At 44.1% G+C, this 19,225-nt stretch overlaps 2 protein-coding genes across 2 annotated transcripts; one reads left to right on the top strand and one right to left on the bottom strand.

The window, feature by feature from the left end:
- Positions 1 to 1,199: 1,199 nt before the first annotated feature.
- On the bottom strand, positions 1,200 to 8,425 carry Smco3 (single-pass membrane protein with coiled-coil domains 3). The gene is made up of 2 exons (XM_038320751.1): positions 8,346 to 8,425; positions 1,200 to 2,483 (listed from the first exon to the last, which is right to left on the bottom strand). The coding sequence occupies exon 2, from the start codon at positions 2,465 to 2,467 to the stop codon at positions 1,790 to 1,792; it is 678 nt and encodes a 225-aa protein (XP_038176679.1). The 5' UTR covers positions 2,468 to 2,483; positions 8,346 to 8,425; the 3' UTR covers positions 1,200 to 1,789.
- A 4,282-nt stretch (positions 8,426 to 12,707) lies between these two features.
- Positions 12,708 to 13,439, top strand: C2H12orf60 (chromosome 2 C12orf60 homolog). The gene has a single exon (XM_038317918.1). The coding sequence runs from the start codon at positions 12,708 to 12,710 to the stop codon at positions 13,437 to 13,439; it is 732 nt and encodes a 243-aa protein (XP_038173846.1).
- The last annotated feature ends 5,786 nt before the right edge of the window (positions 13,440 to 19,225 follow it).

Genomic DNA, 19,225 nt, shown 5'->3' with positions numbered 1-19,225 from the left:
TAGAACTGAAAAGAAAAAGTCATTTCCTGGCGAGACTCACTAATAGATAAACTACACGAAAAAAAAATACTTTTGAAAGAGAATCATAATACATGCTTTAGATTTTACAGAGGAGAAGTTGGTACGTAACACTCCCATCCCTACTGGTCTTTCCATCAGCCCAAAGTCCTTTATGATGTCATTACATGCTCGGAATAATTTTTCTCTAAGTCTTCGCCCTTTCCTTCTTCATCCCCGTTCCTTAAAACTCCTTTCCCCTTTCCCCTTAAAGGTAAGCATTTTAAATGAAATCTTCGTAAAGCTCTCATGCTTGGTTGTTTTTCAAGCTAATCTGAGCATCTTTTACAGATAAAGGTTATAAGGGGATTTTTGATATCAGGTGTTTCGTAAGTATTGCAAGAGATGTATATTAATGTTTATAATGTGTCAAGTGTGTCCCATAACAGCGTTACGTCAGTTCCATACTTAAGCTTTGTTGTAGTAGAAAAAAATTAGAAGTTTGAAATAGGATCCCTATGAAGCCGTGACTTGCCTATTCAATAAGTAGAACTCCATCTCCCCTTCCTCCTACCTCATCGTCTTGACTGATGGAATTTCAGGCATGACCCGTGATGCTTGGGTGTCTTAGTAAATCCTTGGTTTGATTACTCTTTGAGTGTCAGCAAAGATCTAGTCATCCAACACTTACAAATCAGGTAATAATAATAATAAATCTGAAGGTGACCCAAATTGTGATATGTTGAAATTAATTCATAAAAGCAGCAATAAAATAAAAAGTAATACATTTGAAAAAGTCATATGGCTAGTTAAAATTTTTCATATTTGTAAGAGATTTTTTGAGATACACTCAATGTTTTATTTTAATGTATCAATGCATTTTTGTACTTAAAAACAAAACAACTCAAGAAAGACATTCTCAGCATCAACAGTATAATAATTTTTGAAGTAGACCCTAAAATTGGCTCAGTGGGAATTTAGTTGAAGGATTTAAAAACAAATGCTGAATGTACGGAAATTAAGTTGTATCCTTAGCCTCCATAGCCTCTGGCTGTTTCTAAAATTCCTAAAGAGCGTGGAGTCTTCATCCTCCCCCTAATATGTTTTATGCGTGGATAGCTAGGATTTTTTCTTGTTTGTGTCTTAGAATGTTCCAGAGTGTTACACTCCTGGAGTGACACATGACAGTTCGTCAATATTAGTTGCATTATAGAAACAAGTTTTATTATTTTCTCTTTTTCCAAATCCACCCAGGCACACTTTGTAATTAGTAGACGCTGAGCCGGTTCCATTGCCTCCTTACATTCTTGAGGGAAATGTAGCTGCTTTGCTGTCCTTTCCAGTTTTCAGACATTTGGATTTAATCCAGTGGGGAAAATATGGACGTATTTCTGGTTCACCTGCAGGCCCATAGGTGTGTGTCCAGCCCGATGAATATGTCTCGGTAGATCTAAGTGACGGCTGGGACAGGTGATAGGCATGGTCTCTACATTTATGTGGGATGTTTGAGGACACTGGTTGGTAATGAGGACACAATTCTGTACCTGCTGCTCGGTGATGCATTTCTACCACATGGTTCTGACAGCAGGGGAAGAAAACGTCTGGTTAGAGACTCTCCCTTGAGGGTCTGGTACCACCGAGTTGGGCACTCATTGTTGCTCCAGAACCCAAACATTCCAAATCGTTTACTCCGTCTCTGTCCACATCAGAGGCGTATGGAATATGAAGCTAGTTAAATAAGCATTGCGATGGAGGGGAAGCAGAGGACTAGCCCAGTGGTAGAGACGTGACTTCATCTTATCTGGCGCTTCACGGCACTGCTGACCTCAGTGATGGCATGATGGTACCTCTCTGAGGCGGCCTTGAACTCCACCAGATGCTTCTCGTAACTTCTGATGGCTGCTTGAAGCTGCGTCTTCTCCACTGCTCCCAAAATGGCTTGGATGATCATATCTATGCCAAGACTAAGCACAGCAATTCCAATGCTACCAAGGAGAGAAGTCCCGATGTGAGCTAGCACAGTGACCAGCTTGTTAATTATGCCAGTTGTGACATTTGAGCCCACGAGTTTAACAGCCACTGCACTGGCTGCAGATGTAGCTTCTCCCAGGATGACAGAAATGACCTTTTGCACAATTGCTATCTTCTCTGTCTCCCTTTCCTTAATATCCTGAAGTTTCCTATAAAGGGTTGGCTCCAGTTTGTCTTTCAGTGCCTCGTCAACCTTTTGCAGTTCCTTTTGGATTTTTGTCATGGCTTGGATAATGATGTCACAGTTTTCTTTGATGGTCCCATCTCTTTTCATTTCGATGAAGGCCAGCTTACAGCCCAAGTGGGTGTTCAGGACCCCTGCCAGCTTGTTGGTGACCTGGAAGCTGTCAGACAGGCAGTCCAGGAGCTGCTGGTGAAGACGGTTCACTTCCTGCCGCCTCCTTGGGTTTTCTGGGTAGAGGAAGTCACTCTGAGCCATACTGCAGCCACAGTCTCTGAAAAATCAAGCAGAAATTGTCACAGAGTACCTGTGTGACTCTACCCCGGAAGGAGGCCTTCAAAGTAGCCACAGCCAAAGCTTTCCCTGAGAACTTAGCAGGTTTGATTTATTTGTTGGTTTGAGATGAACTAGGTGTGAATTTCTGATCCTCCAGCCTCAGCCTCCCATAGCTGTGATTACAGGCTTGTGCCCCCTGCCTGCTTTATTCGGTACTGGGGATGAAATGCAGAGCTTCATGCATGCTACACAAGCATCCTGCAAACTGAGCTGAACCCTCCCAGCCCTTCAGAGGTCAGCTCTCCACCTCTTTGTTACTCAGTTATTTATTTCCCCAACCCCTAGCCACCACACTAAGTGTGTGCCTACCAGATATGTTTCTCAGGCATCTAGAGTGAAATCAATAGTATGAAGATCTCTCTGGGTTTACTGCAACACTGATATAAATTTAGTGGGTAGGCATTTGATATTTTAAAATATTCACAGCAGGACCGGCTAGATGGCTTAGTGGGTACCAGTACTTGCTTTACAAACTTGCAAACCTGAGTTTGGACCCTGGAACCCACATGAGAGAGGAGAGAACTGACTCTTGGGAGGTATCCTCTGAGCTCTACATACCTGCCATGACGTTCACGCACCCACCCACAACACCTCACCTCTCCCCAATAAATAATTTCAAAGTTTCAAAAGGGAAATAAAATGTTAGCCTATTTTATACCTCTACAGGCCAATTGCTTTTAAAATATAATGACTATCGAAAGTGATGCCCATGTAATATTAGAATCTTAAACAATTCTTCATGAGCCAGGCATGGTGCTGTATGCCTTTGACCCTGGCACTCTGGACGCAGAGGCAGGCAGATCTCTGTGAGTTCAAGACCAGCCTGCACTGCATAGCAAGTTCCAAGTCAGCCAGAGCAGTTCAGTGAAATCCTAGCTCAAAATACAAAAATTTCTCAGAATAAGAGTATATTTTCAAGATGGTAGGTTGGACTATCATTTAAGGAGGAGGTGGATACCATACAAGGACAGGACAGTTATGATTATGTCTGGGACTCTCTTTGTAAAGTACACACATTAAATGATTTAGTATAGTCTATATTGCATGTGGCCATTTGTTTTGTATGAAACAGGGTCTCACATGTAGGCCAGGCTCATATGAATTCACTGGGTAGCCCAGTACAATCTCAAACTCACAGTGATCTCTTGCCTCTACCTCCTGAGTGCTGAAAGCAGCCACCACACTCTGTCCTCAGCCATTAAGACAGGCTAGAGTGAGTGTCTGAAGGAAGGTAATGGCATCTCACAAAAGCATTAGTAGCCAAAGCACACTGTAGAACAATACAGGTGACCTGGGGGTTACTTCTTGTGCTTGTATTTGTGGCTCACAGCACCTTCTACTAAGAGAGGAAAACAATGATACTTTTCTGAGTTTATTTTACTGAAAAACTCGGCACAGAAAGAACAGCCATGCTAACTTAATGTGCACACTTAAAATAGGCTTTCTGTATGCCTGGCACTTTGACATTCTGTTAAAGTCTGCAATGGTTACTTTTATAATTATTTTATTTTATGTGTATGAGTGTTTTGTCTGCATGTATGTATGTCTGTGCATCATGTGTGTTCCTAGTGCCCTCTAAGGCCAGAAGAAGACACCGAATTCCCTAGAACTGAAGTTACAGACAGTTGTGATCCTCCATGTGGGTGCTGGTAACTGAACTCAGGTTTTTTGGAAAGAGCATCCAGTGCTCTTAACTTCAGAGCCATCTCTCTAGCCCTGCTTTATATATAATATATAAAGTTTACCAAACAATCATTTCTCTGTTGTCTGTGTTGTGAGTCTGTCTTCCTGTTTCTGTTTTACAAGGCAAGTAACTGACCACCAACTTATATTCTGATCTTGTTTGTTCTTGCCATCTGTCCTTTTCTATTAAAAGAACAATTATCTTGTGTTCAGTGCATCAGAGCACACTTAGAAGAATTTGATGCTGTCTACCCTAACACTGAAACTAAAGCCAGCTAGCATCTTTGAACTGCTTTTGCTGTTTGCAGTTTGTGTTTGGTATAATTTCCAGGAGCGCTTTTCTTCAACCCAGCGAAACACAAAGAAGGAACTATGGGTGATGCCCCACTTCCTTGGTTTTTCTAATCAGGTTAGGAAGTTAAAGCATTTATAACTACAATGTCAAATTGGAAAAAAATGGTTGTACAAGATTTGTGTTTGACTTGTGTAAAGTCAATTTTTAAACAATTCCCACTTTTTAGTTCTCTCTATTGGTGTTGCCCCAGGTAGGGACACTTGATCACTCAGGAAGGGTCACAGCTTGTGGGCTTTTGAACTGATCTCTTTAAATGTGTGCATGATAGTTAAGAGGAGGCTCATGCTGCACAGAGGACCGAGAGTAGATAATGTGTGCTGCTTCCATTCTGGCTTTCAACGGTTTGCTTCTGAGTCTCAGTCTGGTTGCTCTACTCAGTGGAACAGAAGCCCTGTAATTAGGCTTCTTAAAGATCACTGATGCCTGCCAATGACACGATGCTGTCTATGCCCAAGAGGCGTTCTGGGCCATACACTTACTACCACTTTATTAAATTTTTGACAGTTACTTGCCTGGCGCCTGTTAAAGATCGTGGCATCACTAGGAGCCTCAGAGGTGAGTTTAACAGTTAACAGACCTGTGTATGGCAGATTTGGGCTTTCATAAAATCTGACATAGCCAGTGCTTCCTGTGAGTGAGAACCTGTTTGGGGGGTTGCTCTCCAGTTCTGCAGCCTGCTGTCACCTCAACCAAGCCAGATTCTAGAGCCTTTCCACAGCCTGTTGGGGACTTGCTAGCCAGCAGGTGGAGCTCGTGGCTCCTGGGAGTCCCATCTCACCCAAGCCTTTGCTGATGCAGTTTTGCTGTGCTTGGTCTACATCTGGGCTCTAGGGGGTTAAAATTTAGTTTGATGTGAGTGTCTGGTAGTTAAAACAGGCTTTCGAGTCCAAGAGTAGCTGTGCATAGCTAACTACAATCACAGCATTTAAGAGGTAGAGGAAGGAGGATCAGGAGTTCAAGTTCAAGGTCAACCTCGACTACACAGTGAGTCCAAGACCAACCTGAGTTACCTGAGTCTGTCTCAAAATGGGTGAGATGGGGGAGAGATAAAAAAAAGAAAGGAATTAAGGTTAATTTCATGGTAATGTGCAGGTGGTTTAGTTTTGCTGGAAGAGAGCCACATTACAAAAGAAAGGCTACTGCCTGTCAGAATTATTATTATTATTATTATTATTATTATTAAATATCTCTAGCATGGAACTTTGGATATAATCCAGGCTGACCTTGAACTCATAGAGATCCTCTGTGTCTGCCTCCCACATGCTAGGATTAAAGGCATGTGCCACCACACCTGGTTTATCATGCTTTAGAATACTTATTTAAATTAAAGTTTAAAGTTAACATTCAAAATAATGGGCTTCATTATGGTATTTTATACATATACCTCATTATGCTTCTCTCTTATTCACCCCTCCTTCACTGCTCTGCCGCTTCTTGCTGGTCTCGTTTTCCAACAAGACTCTTTAGGGTGCTTTATGAACAACACCATTGCTTTGTCTGCCAAGAGCTACAGGAATTTAAAGAGAGAAATGAAGATTGAGGGGCCTGCAGGGAACTTCACAGAGGAAGCTTCATATAATTTGAGTTCTGGTAGATGCCCAAGTCATAATGTCGAGGAATTAAAAATAATAAGAGAATATTTTACACATAAAACCATTAAAATGTATATTTAAACAGAGAAAGACATCTGCAGTCCTACTCTCTTAGTTTGTTGTAGTCAGCCCTAAACTTTGTCTATGTGCATAAGAATCTCTACAAAGTTATAGTCACAGTAAAATTATAGTAATAGAAAAATTCCTCTTATTTTAGCTCATTTACTTTCTTATGTTTCTAATTTTATAAGCACTTTATTAGTTATATAAACTATTCCAAATCTTTATCATTATTCATTAAATCTCATTATGTCACTGATGTAATGTTTATATGGATGATTTGGTTAGTTTATTTTTCCTCCATCATCTGTGTTATTTCCCTGGAATAAACAGGTAGAAAAACAACATAAGAGGAATTATTTTCATGTGAATGTAAAAGTTATTTCTTTCCTTCTACCTCGTGACTTCTGGGGATCAAACTCAGGTTGTTAGGCTTGACAGCACACACTTTTACTCTCTGAGCTATCTTGCTGATCCTATTTTTTTATTACCTTTGAAAAATATTCAAATTGCATTTTAAAAGCTTTTATGCTGATAATCAAAGTAAATTTTCATGCCATGATACTGATCTCTCTCCAAAGTGGTCTTGTTGAAATAGTATTGATTTGGAGAACATAGGATACATTTCAGAAAGACTTTTCCTTTTAGGAATGTATACTTAGGACATTTAAGATGAAATGTTAAGACCCCTGGGATTCATTTCTCACTAAATTGGAAGAAGTAGTATAGTGGGATTGTAGTCGGAGGCTGTTCATTTTTTTCCAGCCGCAGACCCAAAATAATCCCACAGAAACTATACTATTATAACACTGCTTGGCCTTTTAGCTCACGCTTCTCATTGGCTAGCTCTTATATCTTAAATTAACCCATTTCTATTATTCTGTATTTTACCACAAAGCTCGTGGTTTACTGGTAAGGTTCAGGGTGGCAGCTGGCATCTTTCTTCTCTGGAAGCTCCTTGGCTTCTCTTTGACTCCACCTATTCTCTCCTCTATCTGCTTCAAATTCCCACCTAGCCCTATTCTGCTCTACAGTAGGCCCAAAGTAGCTTCTTTATTAACCAATGGTATTCACAGCATACAGAGGGGAATCCCACTGTCATAGAAAAATAAGATGGGCCTTGTTCTGTCCTTCCTAAAGCTAAGTCAAAGGTCGAAGGAAAATTAATATATGCAAGTTCACTATGTCAGTATAATCACTGCTGTATAGATCTGGACTTGTCCATAATAATTACATATTACATTACATGTGCACGCAGAGAGAAAGAGAGGGAGAGGAGGGAGAGCCAAGGCTCCCATGCTGTCACTAGTGTTCTCTCAGCATATGCACTGCTGTCTTGGCTCCTCACTGTTCACTTGTGAGTGGACACAGCATACAAATAAGGCCAGGAGCCTTGCAGAAGGAAAGAGCAGCTGCTGTCTCATCCTGAGCTTCACTTCAAATCAAAGCTCTAGCGTTCAAATTTTAAGTTGCAAATTTTAAGTTGTGATACATTTTCTGATACAAATTCCTCTGAGAAATATTTTGAACAGAATGCACTAATGATTTTGGGCATTCTATTATATAGTAGACTATCAAGTTTATCCATTCCCACTTATCAAAGGATCCCATTATGCACTTGAGACATTTCTGAGAAAAACAGTGTTTACCCCATTAAAGGCTGTTTAAGGGCACATGGTCTGTGTGCCACACCAAGTGTGGTTGACGTCACAGAGTACAAGCAAGTGCTGTGGAATAACTAAAGTAAGAGCTCACTTTCACTCTCTCAGAGCCAGCTTCTGGGTCTCTTGATGACATTCATGGCATAGAAAGTACATAGAAAGTATCCACACAAGCAACACACTTTCATGCATCATGGCATCTCCAGCCTTCCTAAAACGAACGTCTTCATTGCTTTTCTCCTTCATTGACTTAGTCCTACATCTTTCAGTGAAAGTATTCCTTCCCTGGCATCTTCAAGAAGGCAATCGCCAAAGCATGCTCCACGATCCTCTCAAAACAAAGCTGGCACTATATGTGGCTCCTCACAACTGGCATTATTCCAGAGCCCTTAACCCTTGGCACTCAGGGTGTTAGAACGCTCACTCGCAGGACTTTCCGCATCACTTACCTTGTTGGGCTCCCCAAGTTTCTGTCCCCTCTGATGTTTAGGAGTATTGTTGAAGGGCTTTTTCATGTGGGTTCATCTGGAAGCTTCTGGTGGAATGTGATGATCTACAGGCTTTGCTGGTCTCTGCTGGGTCCCTCTGCCTGTCGGGTTTACAGTCACCTCTTCCTGGCATAGTTCTGAGAAGCCTTCAGTTTCCTACAATACAATCCATTGATCCATAAGCAATGTAACTTGAAGATTAATAAATTGGCAGAACTTGTTTCTATATTTTCTGTTTTTTTAATGAGTTTTTCTTTTATTAAAAATGCTGTAAAACAAAACCAGACAGGCAGAGGGATGCCTCTTTGGTTGTAGCCCTGGGAATCCATCCTATCAACTCTTGCAAGTTTATTTTCTTTGGCTTCTACTGCGTTTGGACCTTTATCTGTTGCTGGTGACTTTGTTCAGAGTCTTAGGAGATACACAACCAGACACAGTCAAAAATGTACGCCAGAGTTTGTTCTATCCAGGCCAGGAGTTCTGTTTTCATCACTTGTTATTGTCTTAGCAGAGGGGCACTGGTCCCGGAAGACTCAGTGCCTGGGTCTCCCTTTCCCCCCTGCACTGTCTCCTCTGTATTCCCCCTTCTCCCTCCTGAAATCATGGCTTCTGTTTCTCTAGCTGCTGTTGTTAAGTGCACACACACACACACACACACACACACACACACACACACACACATAACTATATAAATACAATCCTATCATTTCATTTCGCGTTACTTGTATGCATATGATTTCAGTGTTTAACATTTGGTGTTGGCTGATCGATGAGGCGACTCATCCCTGGGAAGACTATCTCCCCGCATCAGCTCTCAGCATTCCTTTTCTATCTTATGTGTACGTGTGTGAGTGGGAGCCCGAGCACACATGAGCACAGCATGTGCAAGAGCTTGCAGAGGTCAGAAGAGGGCATCGGAGTTACGGGCAGCTGTGAACATGTAGGTACTTGTAACTGAACCCAGGTCCTCCGGAAACGCATGCAATGCTCTTAACCACTGAGCCACCTCTCCAACCCAGCGTGTCCATTGATGCTGTCTTTGTAGGTGAAAATTGAAAGTGAGTGGTAATTCCCACACTACTTTGGACCTCTTGTCCCAGGAAAAGTCTCATTGCTCCAGGAAAAGTAGAGGACTACCTGCCTCTGGGAGGCTTTGAGAGCACTGGGGTGGGATGAAGCAGAGGGAAGTCAATGCCAAGAGAAGAAGCACAGAACAGACTTAACTAGGAGACCCGAGAGGGAGTGACCCCCCCACCCCCAACACACACACAACCATGCTGATTTTCCTTGTTGCCTAGCAAAGTCTCTGGCATTTAGAGCCTGGACAGTATTCAGCTCGAACCCTGTCCCCAGGCTGCCCCTTCTGCTGCATCTTGCTTTTTGCCATCTGGGCCCCACATTTCAAAGAAGGGATTGGCCCTGTAGGACAGGTGAGATAAGCATTCAGGTTTGGGGACCCAGTGGGTTTCAATGTGTTCATCCCACAGCCTCAGGGCAGCAGTTGATCTATGGAGAGATTACCTTAGGTGTGAGGACACAGGCAATAGCTGCCATAGCTACTGTGGCAGTCTCTTTGTCCAAGCCTGTGGTGTCTTGGTCTTCTGTTTCCATTGTCTTAGTAGGACTCCGGGAAGGCAAAAGAAGTAAGGAGGGAGGAAATGAGGAAGGAAGGAGAGTGTAGGGATGGGCGAGCAGATGTCTGTGCAGGTAAGTATGGAGTATGTGGTCCCAGAGGACCTGGATGAAGTGTAGATCCAAAGCAGCCACATAAGCATCATTATCTTTATTAGCACCACCATCTTGGTTAACTACATGGTTGCCCTTGGCTGATGGTGGTCAGGTGACTCCACATGTGTATGAGCCTAATTATCAATGATGCATGAGCCCCAGCAGGACTGCAAGTTCATGCATCTCCCAGGCTTGTCATGGGGTTGGCCTAACCACTGTAGATCAGCCTAGGCCTCCTAGTTTAAATGCAGCCACCTCCTCCCTTAAGTGCAGGGCTCCTCTGGAAGCCACCTCCAGGTCTAATTTTAAGACTTGTCTGGCGCCTGCTGGTGTGTGTGCTGCTTTGTCCTTTGTCCTGGTATGGCAGGGAAGAGGATGTAGGCACACTGTCAAGCTCCAACCGCCAGGCACTATAACCAGACAGGAATGAAGAGAAAAGGGATGGGTTAGACTGATAGCTTGTGCAGTGATGGAGTCCCTGGGGGGTGGGGGTCTTGGGACAGCATACAGTATTTGATTATGTATGTTACCAAGGAGCATGTTGGGGTTCTTTTGTGGCTTCTTAGCCTCAGAGATAAAATAATGTAAAAATGAACCCAGAAGAAAACTTAAGGACAATTCAATTGGAGTTCAAGGTGGAGGGGAGAGGAAGAGCAGACAAGCTGTAAATCTTGACAGCTTCTAGGAGGAGGGATAAGTGTTGTCAAACTTGGCAGACTCTTGAATCACCAGAGAGATGGGCCTCTGAACATGTCTGTGGGGGATTGTCTAGATTACACTAACTGTGGTGGGAAGACCCACCCCACTGTGAGCGGCACCACTCCCCAGATCGTGGACTGCAGGAGTGGAGAGGGTGAGCTGAGGCTAAGCCTGCACTTCTTGCTCTCTGCTTGTCCGAAGCTCCTGCATCTGTGACCTCTCCACACTGCCCACCTGCCCAGTGCGCTAAGACAAGTGCTCTCTCCCCCGTGTTACACATCAGCAGGAAGGAGCTAAGAGAAGGACATGGGTAGGAAGAAGAGAGAGAATCCAGCTTCCGAGATAGAAATAGTGTGAGCATTTGTATGGGGAAGAAGGAGGAGGGAGAAGGGAGGAGGAATGATCAGAGTGTCAAGGCAAGCAGGACTAGGGCTTGTATCAATATCCAAAACAGGGGAGAAAGCGGGAAAGAAAAGCTGCACACTCCGAGGTAGGACTCAGGATTGACAGTGAAGGTCTGCAAGTCAATGCAGAGGTTTTGTCTTTGTAATAGTATGTCTTTATGTCAGTAAACACCAAACATTCCTCTCACATTCCTCTCACATTCCTCTCACTTCAGAGGCTGTTTCACTGTTACTGCTGTGGTGTGGAGGCCTGCACTTCCTACAGCTGTGCTTGTGATGTTAGGAGCAAACTCACAGGAGTCCCTTCTCTCCTTCCACCTGGTTCTGGGGTCAAACTGAGGTCTCCAGGCTTATGGGTGGCCATCTCCCGAGGGCCCAGACTGTTCTGTAGCAGGACTTTCTGTGTATCTTACTTCTTCTGCTTACAGCTTTGAGGGGTCCTATCTAAGTGACTGATAATGTAATCTTACTTTGTTTGTGTTTTGAGACTTTGAGACAGGGTTTCTCTGTGTAACAGCCCTGGCTGTCTCGGAACTAGCTCTTGTATACCAGGCTGGCCTCAAACTCACAAAGATCTGCCTGTCTCTTCCTCCTGAGTGCTGAGATTAAAGGCGTGTGGCACCAATGTTGTCCCCTCCCACCTCCCCCCCCCCCCCCCCCCCCCCCCCCCCCGCCAGACAAGGTTGTAATCTTACATTCTTATGGGCAGTTCAGAATGTCATGTAGCTCAGGACCAGAGGTAGAGCTCAGATTCCATTCTTTGCCCCCAAAGAATGAAACTATCACAAAAATGGATCAGAATAATTCAAGATAAATTTTAAAAAATCTACAAACTACCATACTAGGAGGAGATTATGTGGCCCCCCTCCTACCCCCACCCCCACATTTCTTTTTGTGAGCATGGTCTCTCTATATGGCCTTGGCTTGGGATGTCCCAGAACTCACTTTGTACTGACAGCGTCCTTACACTCACAGAGCCCCACCCACCTCTGCTGGTATTAAAGGCCTGTACCACTATGCCCAGATTGAAACAGCCTCCTCTTAATAGAGACTGAGCAATCCCTGCTGCCCCACCCTCCTTCTCTCAGACTTCCTCCCTCTGCTGTAACATTCCCAATCTAAGGGCAGATGCGATATTTTCCCTTTTGTAAAGTTAGTGTGTTACCAGAGCAACTACAGGAGGGCTTCAAAGCTGGTTCTGAGAGGGAGGGATCCTCTTCAATGGCCTCCACACCTGCGAATGCCCAGCTAGCTACCCAACGTGTAAGTGGTGTAAATTCAGCAAGATGTCCTGTGCTACCCTACTGCTCTGCCCTCTGTTTCTATTAAAGCCCAGAACCATGTCTGCTTCGCTACTGGGGAGCTCTCCTGGCCTTGTCGGGACTTTGGGGTGTCAGTCATCCTTTAGTCTCTCCATGGTGGCCGGCTCCAATCTTAGTTTTCATTTGTGTTCTGCTTTGCTTAACAGGGCTGCGAGTTCTTTGTTGTAGAAATGTCTTCGGAGTCAGAAAAGGATAAAGAGAGACTAAGTCAAGCTGCCAAACTATTCTTCTTCCACATTCGAGATCTGGTTTCCTTCATAAATAAGTTCGTTGAGTTGTTTAACCTCACGATGAAGACTCAGGTCCTCCCAGTGGATCTGAAGGAAGACAGTTGCATTAAAGATTTCTTTGAGCAAATGATCACCAATTTTAAAGAGATGCAACTGATGGTTGAAGCCAAGCACAAACACGTGCAGAAGCGGCCTTTATGTTCCACGGTGGCGACTGCCGTGACCTCTGCAGTGGAGAAGTGTGCCAACATGGGCCCACACCACACAGCTCGAGAAATGCTCAGAAATATCCAGGTCCCAGCCGCTGCCTCTGTGCTGAACAGTAGTCTCATCCTTGGGAGTCTGCAATCTTCTCTCTCAAACCTGATGCAGTTCCCCATCATGGGTCTCCGATTAAGTGACTTCTATAGAGAAGAGACCAAAGAGCCATCGGGTGCCACCACATCCGAGAAAATCACAAGTCCAGAATGTCCCAAGGCCACTCCCGAGGATGCCTTGAAGAAGCTGCAAGATGCCCTGAGAACTGAGGATGCCCACAAGCCGGCGGAAGCAGCCGCAGACGAACTGGAACAGTTTGTCCAGACTATGGAGCTCACCCTACAGGTCCTCCAGAAAGCAATAGAGACCATGGAAGGGGGCCTCTCCACATTTAGGGAAGCTGGGACCAAGTAGAGGCGCAATGCAAGATGTGTTCTTTTCTGTCTGAAATCAACTGGAACTCTCTCATTTTTTTGTGGTACTTTGTACATTCCATCAATGCTGTACATGCGTATGTTAGCACTTCAATGCAGAGAGGCATCCCTTGACAAACCGCTCACCTGTAGTTCTGATGTGTTACCACAGTGACTAAATAGAACGTGCTGATATAAGGATCAGGCACTCAGTATTTCCTTCAGGGATCTTCTAAATCTGTTGTTGCTTTGAAAGCATTAATTAAGCAACTAATCTGTCCTTTTCACAGGTCTGTCTGCACTTACAACAGCATCCAGTCCAGGCAAGTGCTGGCATTCTCATATGATGATCTCTTCTGTACTGTAATCCATACTGTAATCTGTTCATTATCATAAGGGAACGGGTGTGACTGCCTATTCCCGGGAAACACAACCCATGCTTTGTCATCCTTCCTGGGATTTCCAGAAGAAAAACTGAACAGAGAAATCTGTACTATAACAAAAACAGACAGTTCATTAAGAGCCAGAGAGGAAGGAGACCAGAGCTGGAAGGAAGTTAACTGCTCAATGGTTGTGCTGGGAGGCTTGTGACCCTTGATGTGACAGGTGCATGGTACCAGCTTTCTCACATGGCTTTCTTTTTATATGTGCTGCATGTCTGTGTGAGGGAGCTGAACCTCCTGAAACCTGAGTTACAGACAGTTGTGAGCTGCCATGTGGGTGCTGGGGGAATTGAACCTGGGTCTTCTGGAAGAGCACCCATGCTTTTAACTGCTCAGCCGTCTCACACATACTTGTCATGGCTTTTCTGCCCATGCTGTCCCATCTGTAGCACTCCCACCTGAGCCAGTCTTCCCTTAGGCCACACGTTTGGTTCCTATACTGATCTCACAGCTTTTGTGCCAGGGTTTTCCTGGCCCTCGCTCAACCCTACTCTCTGGCCTCAGTACAGTTTCTATAGGGCCCAGTGTCTCGATGATCACAAACCACTTAGGACTAAGTAAAACAACAAATGGCAGTAATATAATTTCCTTGCTTACATGAAGAGGACTGGAGCACAGAGTTTGTTCTCACCAGTTTCCCCTAAGGTCTTGAGGGGATACTAGCGGCTAAAACATGAAGGTGGTTTTGTCAGGGTGGACAGAGCAGGCGGGGACACAGCTCCTTTCATCTCATGGCACTCCAAAGAGTCTTCTGATATTTTAGGGGACATCACTTTGGGACAAACTAGTATTCGTGACTTGACTGTAGAAAACAATTTTAGGACTAGCCAGGAGAACACAGAGTTTGGACTTAATAAAGACTGAGGGTTAAGACAGAACAGTTCCCAGAAGGGAAGACACACCCTAGAGCATGGATATGGGATTCTCCAAGAAGAGTTGAAGTTTATTGAAAGAGTGTGTGCATATATACATTTGCCTTCTCAAGACAAGATTTCTCTGTAGCTTTGGAGCCTGTTCTGGAACTAGCTCTTGTAGACCAGGGTGGCCTCGAACTCACAGAGATCCGCCTGTCTCTGTCTCTTGAATGCTGGGATTAAAGGCATGCGCCACCACCGCCTGGCTTAAAAGAGTATTTTTAATGCAAATTTTAAACATGCATGGGGGGACCTCCAAGTGTGGGTATGATCTCTCCAACTGAAAGTCACACTTCAATGTGAGCTTTGAAAAGGTGAAGTGGACACAAAGTTCCAGCCCAGCAAAGAAGCTCTTTGTGATTGACAGCAGGAGAGGGAAAATCAGTTTTCTCCAATGGAGTGACACTGGGTGTATCAACCACTCCCCAGGACAGGCCCCAAGCCTAGGGGTAGTTGGCCAATGCGAAACAAACTCCATGTTCTTTTGTGTGCTTTTTGTGTTGTCCTTTGGTGTTTTGTTTGTTGTTTTGATTTTCCGATTTTTGATAATTTTGAGAAAGAGAGAACATGAAGGTGAGTGGGTAGGATCTGGGAAGGGTTTGGGGAGTGAAAAAAAGCATCTGGGTCCTATGCAAGAGCAGCAAGTGTCTTGACTACTGCGCCATCTCTCCAGCCCCTCTCCTGCTGTTGTATGTAAAAGAGTACACATAGAACTTCAGATGGGCACATTGAAGAAAGCACTATGCTCTGACATAGAAATAAAATATTAAATGGATTCAGGATATTTTTATACACACAAATGAAAGATGCTTTATTATTTTAATGAAATCACTGTGAGAGACAGTCACTTTGTGCCTTGTCTAGTAGTTTCTTCTAACGGTCTATGTAAATTTTTCAGCATCAGTTTTCCCTATAGAAGATACCCCAGACTAACAGAAGAAGAAGAGAATTATTACAATGAAATAGCTAAACTAGTCTATAGTTTCATGAATATATGAGTGTGTGTGTCTGACTGTGTGTATGTGACTGATTGTGTGTGTGTGTGTGTGTGTGTGTGTGTGTGTGTGATTGGGTGTGTGGCGAGGCCAAAGGCTCCTATCAGGCATCTTCTTCTACCATACTTCACAGTATTTTATTGACAGGTTCTCTTGCTGGCCCTGGAGCCCACAGAATACGTTCAACTATCTCCCAGTACACTCTGGGCATCCTCCTGTCTCCACCTCCCCATGCTGGGATTTCAGGTGTGTTACCAGGCCCAGCTTAAACTATGAAATGTTAACTTGGATTTTGATTTAATGTAAATAAACGACCCACTTTACAGATTTCATACTCAAACACTTTGAACTTGTGGGAGAGCTCAAGGGAATAGAAACCATGCTTTTGTCCTTAACCAAACTCATAAATCTGCATGATTTCAGGAGAATGATTTCTGTCTCCAGAGCTTTGGTCTGTGAATAGCAGCAGGAGGGAGAACTTAAGTCATCATTTAAAGAACTTCCTGAGAGTCATGACCACAAAAGTCGCAATGTTGGAGGAGAGCGGAACTGGATGAAGGCACAGACTGCTAAGAGTCTGCTGATATAGCAGCACCTTCTTCAGAGCCCATATTTCTACCATGTTCACTGCGGGCTGCTCGAGACAATGGTGTTGCCCGTGTGGAGAGCACTCCGTAAGATTCCCCTGTTTAGAGCTGCCTAACTCGGAAACCTGATCAGACACAGAGATGAAATGCTTATGGCTGACTTTGTGGCTTTGTTATGTGGCTTTATCAATTTTAAAATATTTGAAACAGTATTTGTGCGTGCATGTGTGTGTGTGTGTGTGTGTGCGTGTGTATGCACACATGCACATGTCGAAGTCAGAAGATAACTTTGAGGAGTCTTCTACCATGTAGATTCTGGGGGTCAAACTCAGCTCAGCAGGAAGTGCCTTTACCACAGAGCCATCTTGTCAGCCCGCATTGTGGGCCCTAAGTCTCACCTTCCGCAGCCTTTACTCCTTTCTCTGCCAGACCTAATTGTTGCTTGGCGGTATAAATTTGAGGACTAGCCGGGCGGTGGTGGCGCACGCCTTTAATCCCAGCACTCGGGAGGCAGAGGCAGACGGATCTCTGTGAGTTCGAGGCCAGCCTGGTCTACAAGAGCTAGTTCCAGGACAGGCTCCAAAGCCACAGAGAAACTCTGTCTCGAAAAACCAAAAAAATAAAAAATAAAAAAAAAAATTAAAAATTTGAGGACTAGCTCTCCTTGCCTTTCCTTTCTCAGCTGTCCCACCCACATGAAGTTGCATCTAACCTAGACAAATCCTCATCTCTGCTAGAAAGCTTCTATATCCATGGTCCAGAGGCATCTCCTTTTCCTCCCTACTTCATGTCTATGGTTTGTTTGTACTTGTTCTGGCCACAACACACTGCCATATTCAATGTCTTATTGTCTTCCTCCCCTCCTCTCACCCTTCCCTCTCACTAGACACCCTGTGACCTGGCTCAAATGCAGGCACCATCCATCCAAAGCCTTCATCCAAAGCCTTCATCCTGGTTCTTCTTCAAGGCATCTTAAAGGCGCTTGGACTCTCATGACCCTAGGACTTGGTTTTCCTTTCTTTCCATATTCCTCTTGAGACTTGTTTTTCCTTTTTAATTTCTTCTTAGAGAATACAAATCTGTGAGAGGTCTGATCAAATGTATTCAACTTTTAAAAGTAAGATCAAGCATATCCCCGCTACTGTGCGTGCGTGTGAGTGTGGGTGTGCACACACCATGGCATGCATGTGAGGTCGGAGAAAGTAACCTTCGAGAGGAGGTTTTCCCCTCTACCTCGCCAATCTTGTTTTTAAGGCAGTTTTTTTTTTTTTTTAATGTTTCTGTTTGGCTTTTGCTTATGAGCTTCAAAGTGATTCCCCTGTCTCCGTTTTCCACCTCACTGTAGAAGTACTGGGATTACAGAAGCACATGACCATATATTGCTTTTTACATGGGTTCCAGAGTTTAAGTTCAGGTTGTCAGGCTCGTCCCGCAAGGCCCTTTACCTGCTGAACTATTGCGCCCACCCTATCCTCAATTTCTAACACTGAAATCACATATCACAAATTCTAACACCGAATTTCGCATATCACATAGCTCAATAGATGCATTTATATGGCACAAAAGAGAAATGTTTGCCAGATGTTGGGTGGCTTTTCCTGCTGCTTCTCCTGAGCATCCTGCAAAGCCATTCCCTAGACTGTTACCAAAGACCCTATGCAAAGGGTAACAGAAATTGTGGAAATTCTTGTTCCTTGTGCTGGGTAGTTTATGTCAACTTGACACTCAGCTATAGGCACTTAGCTGAGAGGTGGAAACCTTGTTTGTAAAAAAAGAATGCTTCCAGAAGACTGGATGTAGGCAAGCCTGTAGAGCATTTTCTTGATTAAGTGGCTGATGAGGGAGAGGGCACAGCCCATTGTGGGTGGAGCCATCCCTGGGCTGTGGTCCTGGGTTCTGTAAGAAAGCAGGCTGAGCCAGCCATGAGGAGCAAGCTGGTAAGCAGCACCCTCCATGGCTTCTGTGTCGGCTCCTGACTCCAGGTTCCTGCCCTGACTTCCTTCATTGATAAACAGTGCTGTTGATGTATAAGTCAGACAAACCCTTTCCTCCTCAGCTCGCTTTGGTCATCGTGTTTTGTGGCAGCAATAGTAACCCTAAGTCAGTCCTGTTAGCCTGGGACTCCCCAGCTGTAGAGACAGTGTGCCCACAGCTGAGGATTCGGACAGGTGGCTTATAGCTAGCTGTCCATTCTGTTTTTCGGATTTTATGGCTCCTCCCACACTCCTCTCTGGGACAGATGAGCTGATTTCCACTTCCGGTGAATTTTGTCTTGGTCTTCTTCAAGGGGCTAAGAATTGCATCACATAGTCAGAGTTCAGTCACCTCCACCCTCCTTACTCCACCTACCGCACTAGCAGGGCCATCAGAGATCAGGTCTGAATTTATGTTGTACATTTCCTGAGGGAAAGGCTAGAAAAATTTTGTATATAATGTACATTCTGCATCTTTTAGTACATAACGGACCTCAAGTATTTTGGTAGTTATTCATTAATCAGTTTTTCCCCATATTCTCATCTTGACTCCACACACATCCTCCCCCCACAACATATACGTTTCTACAAAGATCTGAAATAAAAATTTCCATCTAGTCTATAAAATAACATACCTAAATTCCAGTTTTTAATAATGTTTTAGGAACATGCACGTAGGAACTTGTCACAGGCGTGGCTGTGATTTTACTAACTGATAGAATGCCTTGGTCACAAGACAGGATTCCTACTAATGGTCTTGTTGGGTCAGATGCAACTGGAAAGGAAGAAAGGGAATGCGGGTCTCCCTATGCTGCCTGAGAACTCTAACACATTCCATTTCCCCACCCAGGTTTCTGCATGTCTGTGTCTCTCCA

This window comes from Arvicola amphibius, chromosome 2, assembly GCF_903992535.2.
Source record: "Arvicola amphibius chromosome 2, mArvAmp1.2, whole genome shotgun sequence".
Lineage (NCBI taxonomy): Eukaryota > Metazoa > Chordata > Mammalia > Rodentia > Cricetidae > Arvicola > Arvicola amphibius.
This window is presented reverse-complemented; position numbering and strand designations above follow the sequence as displayed.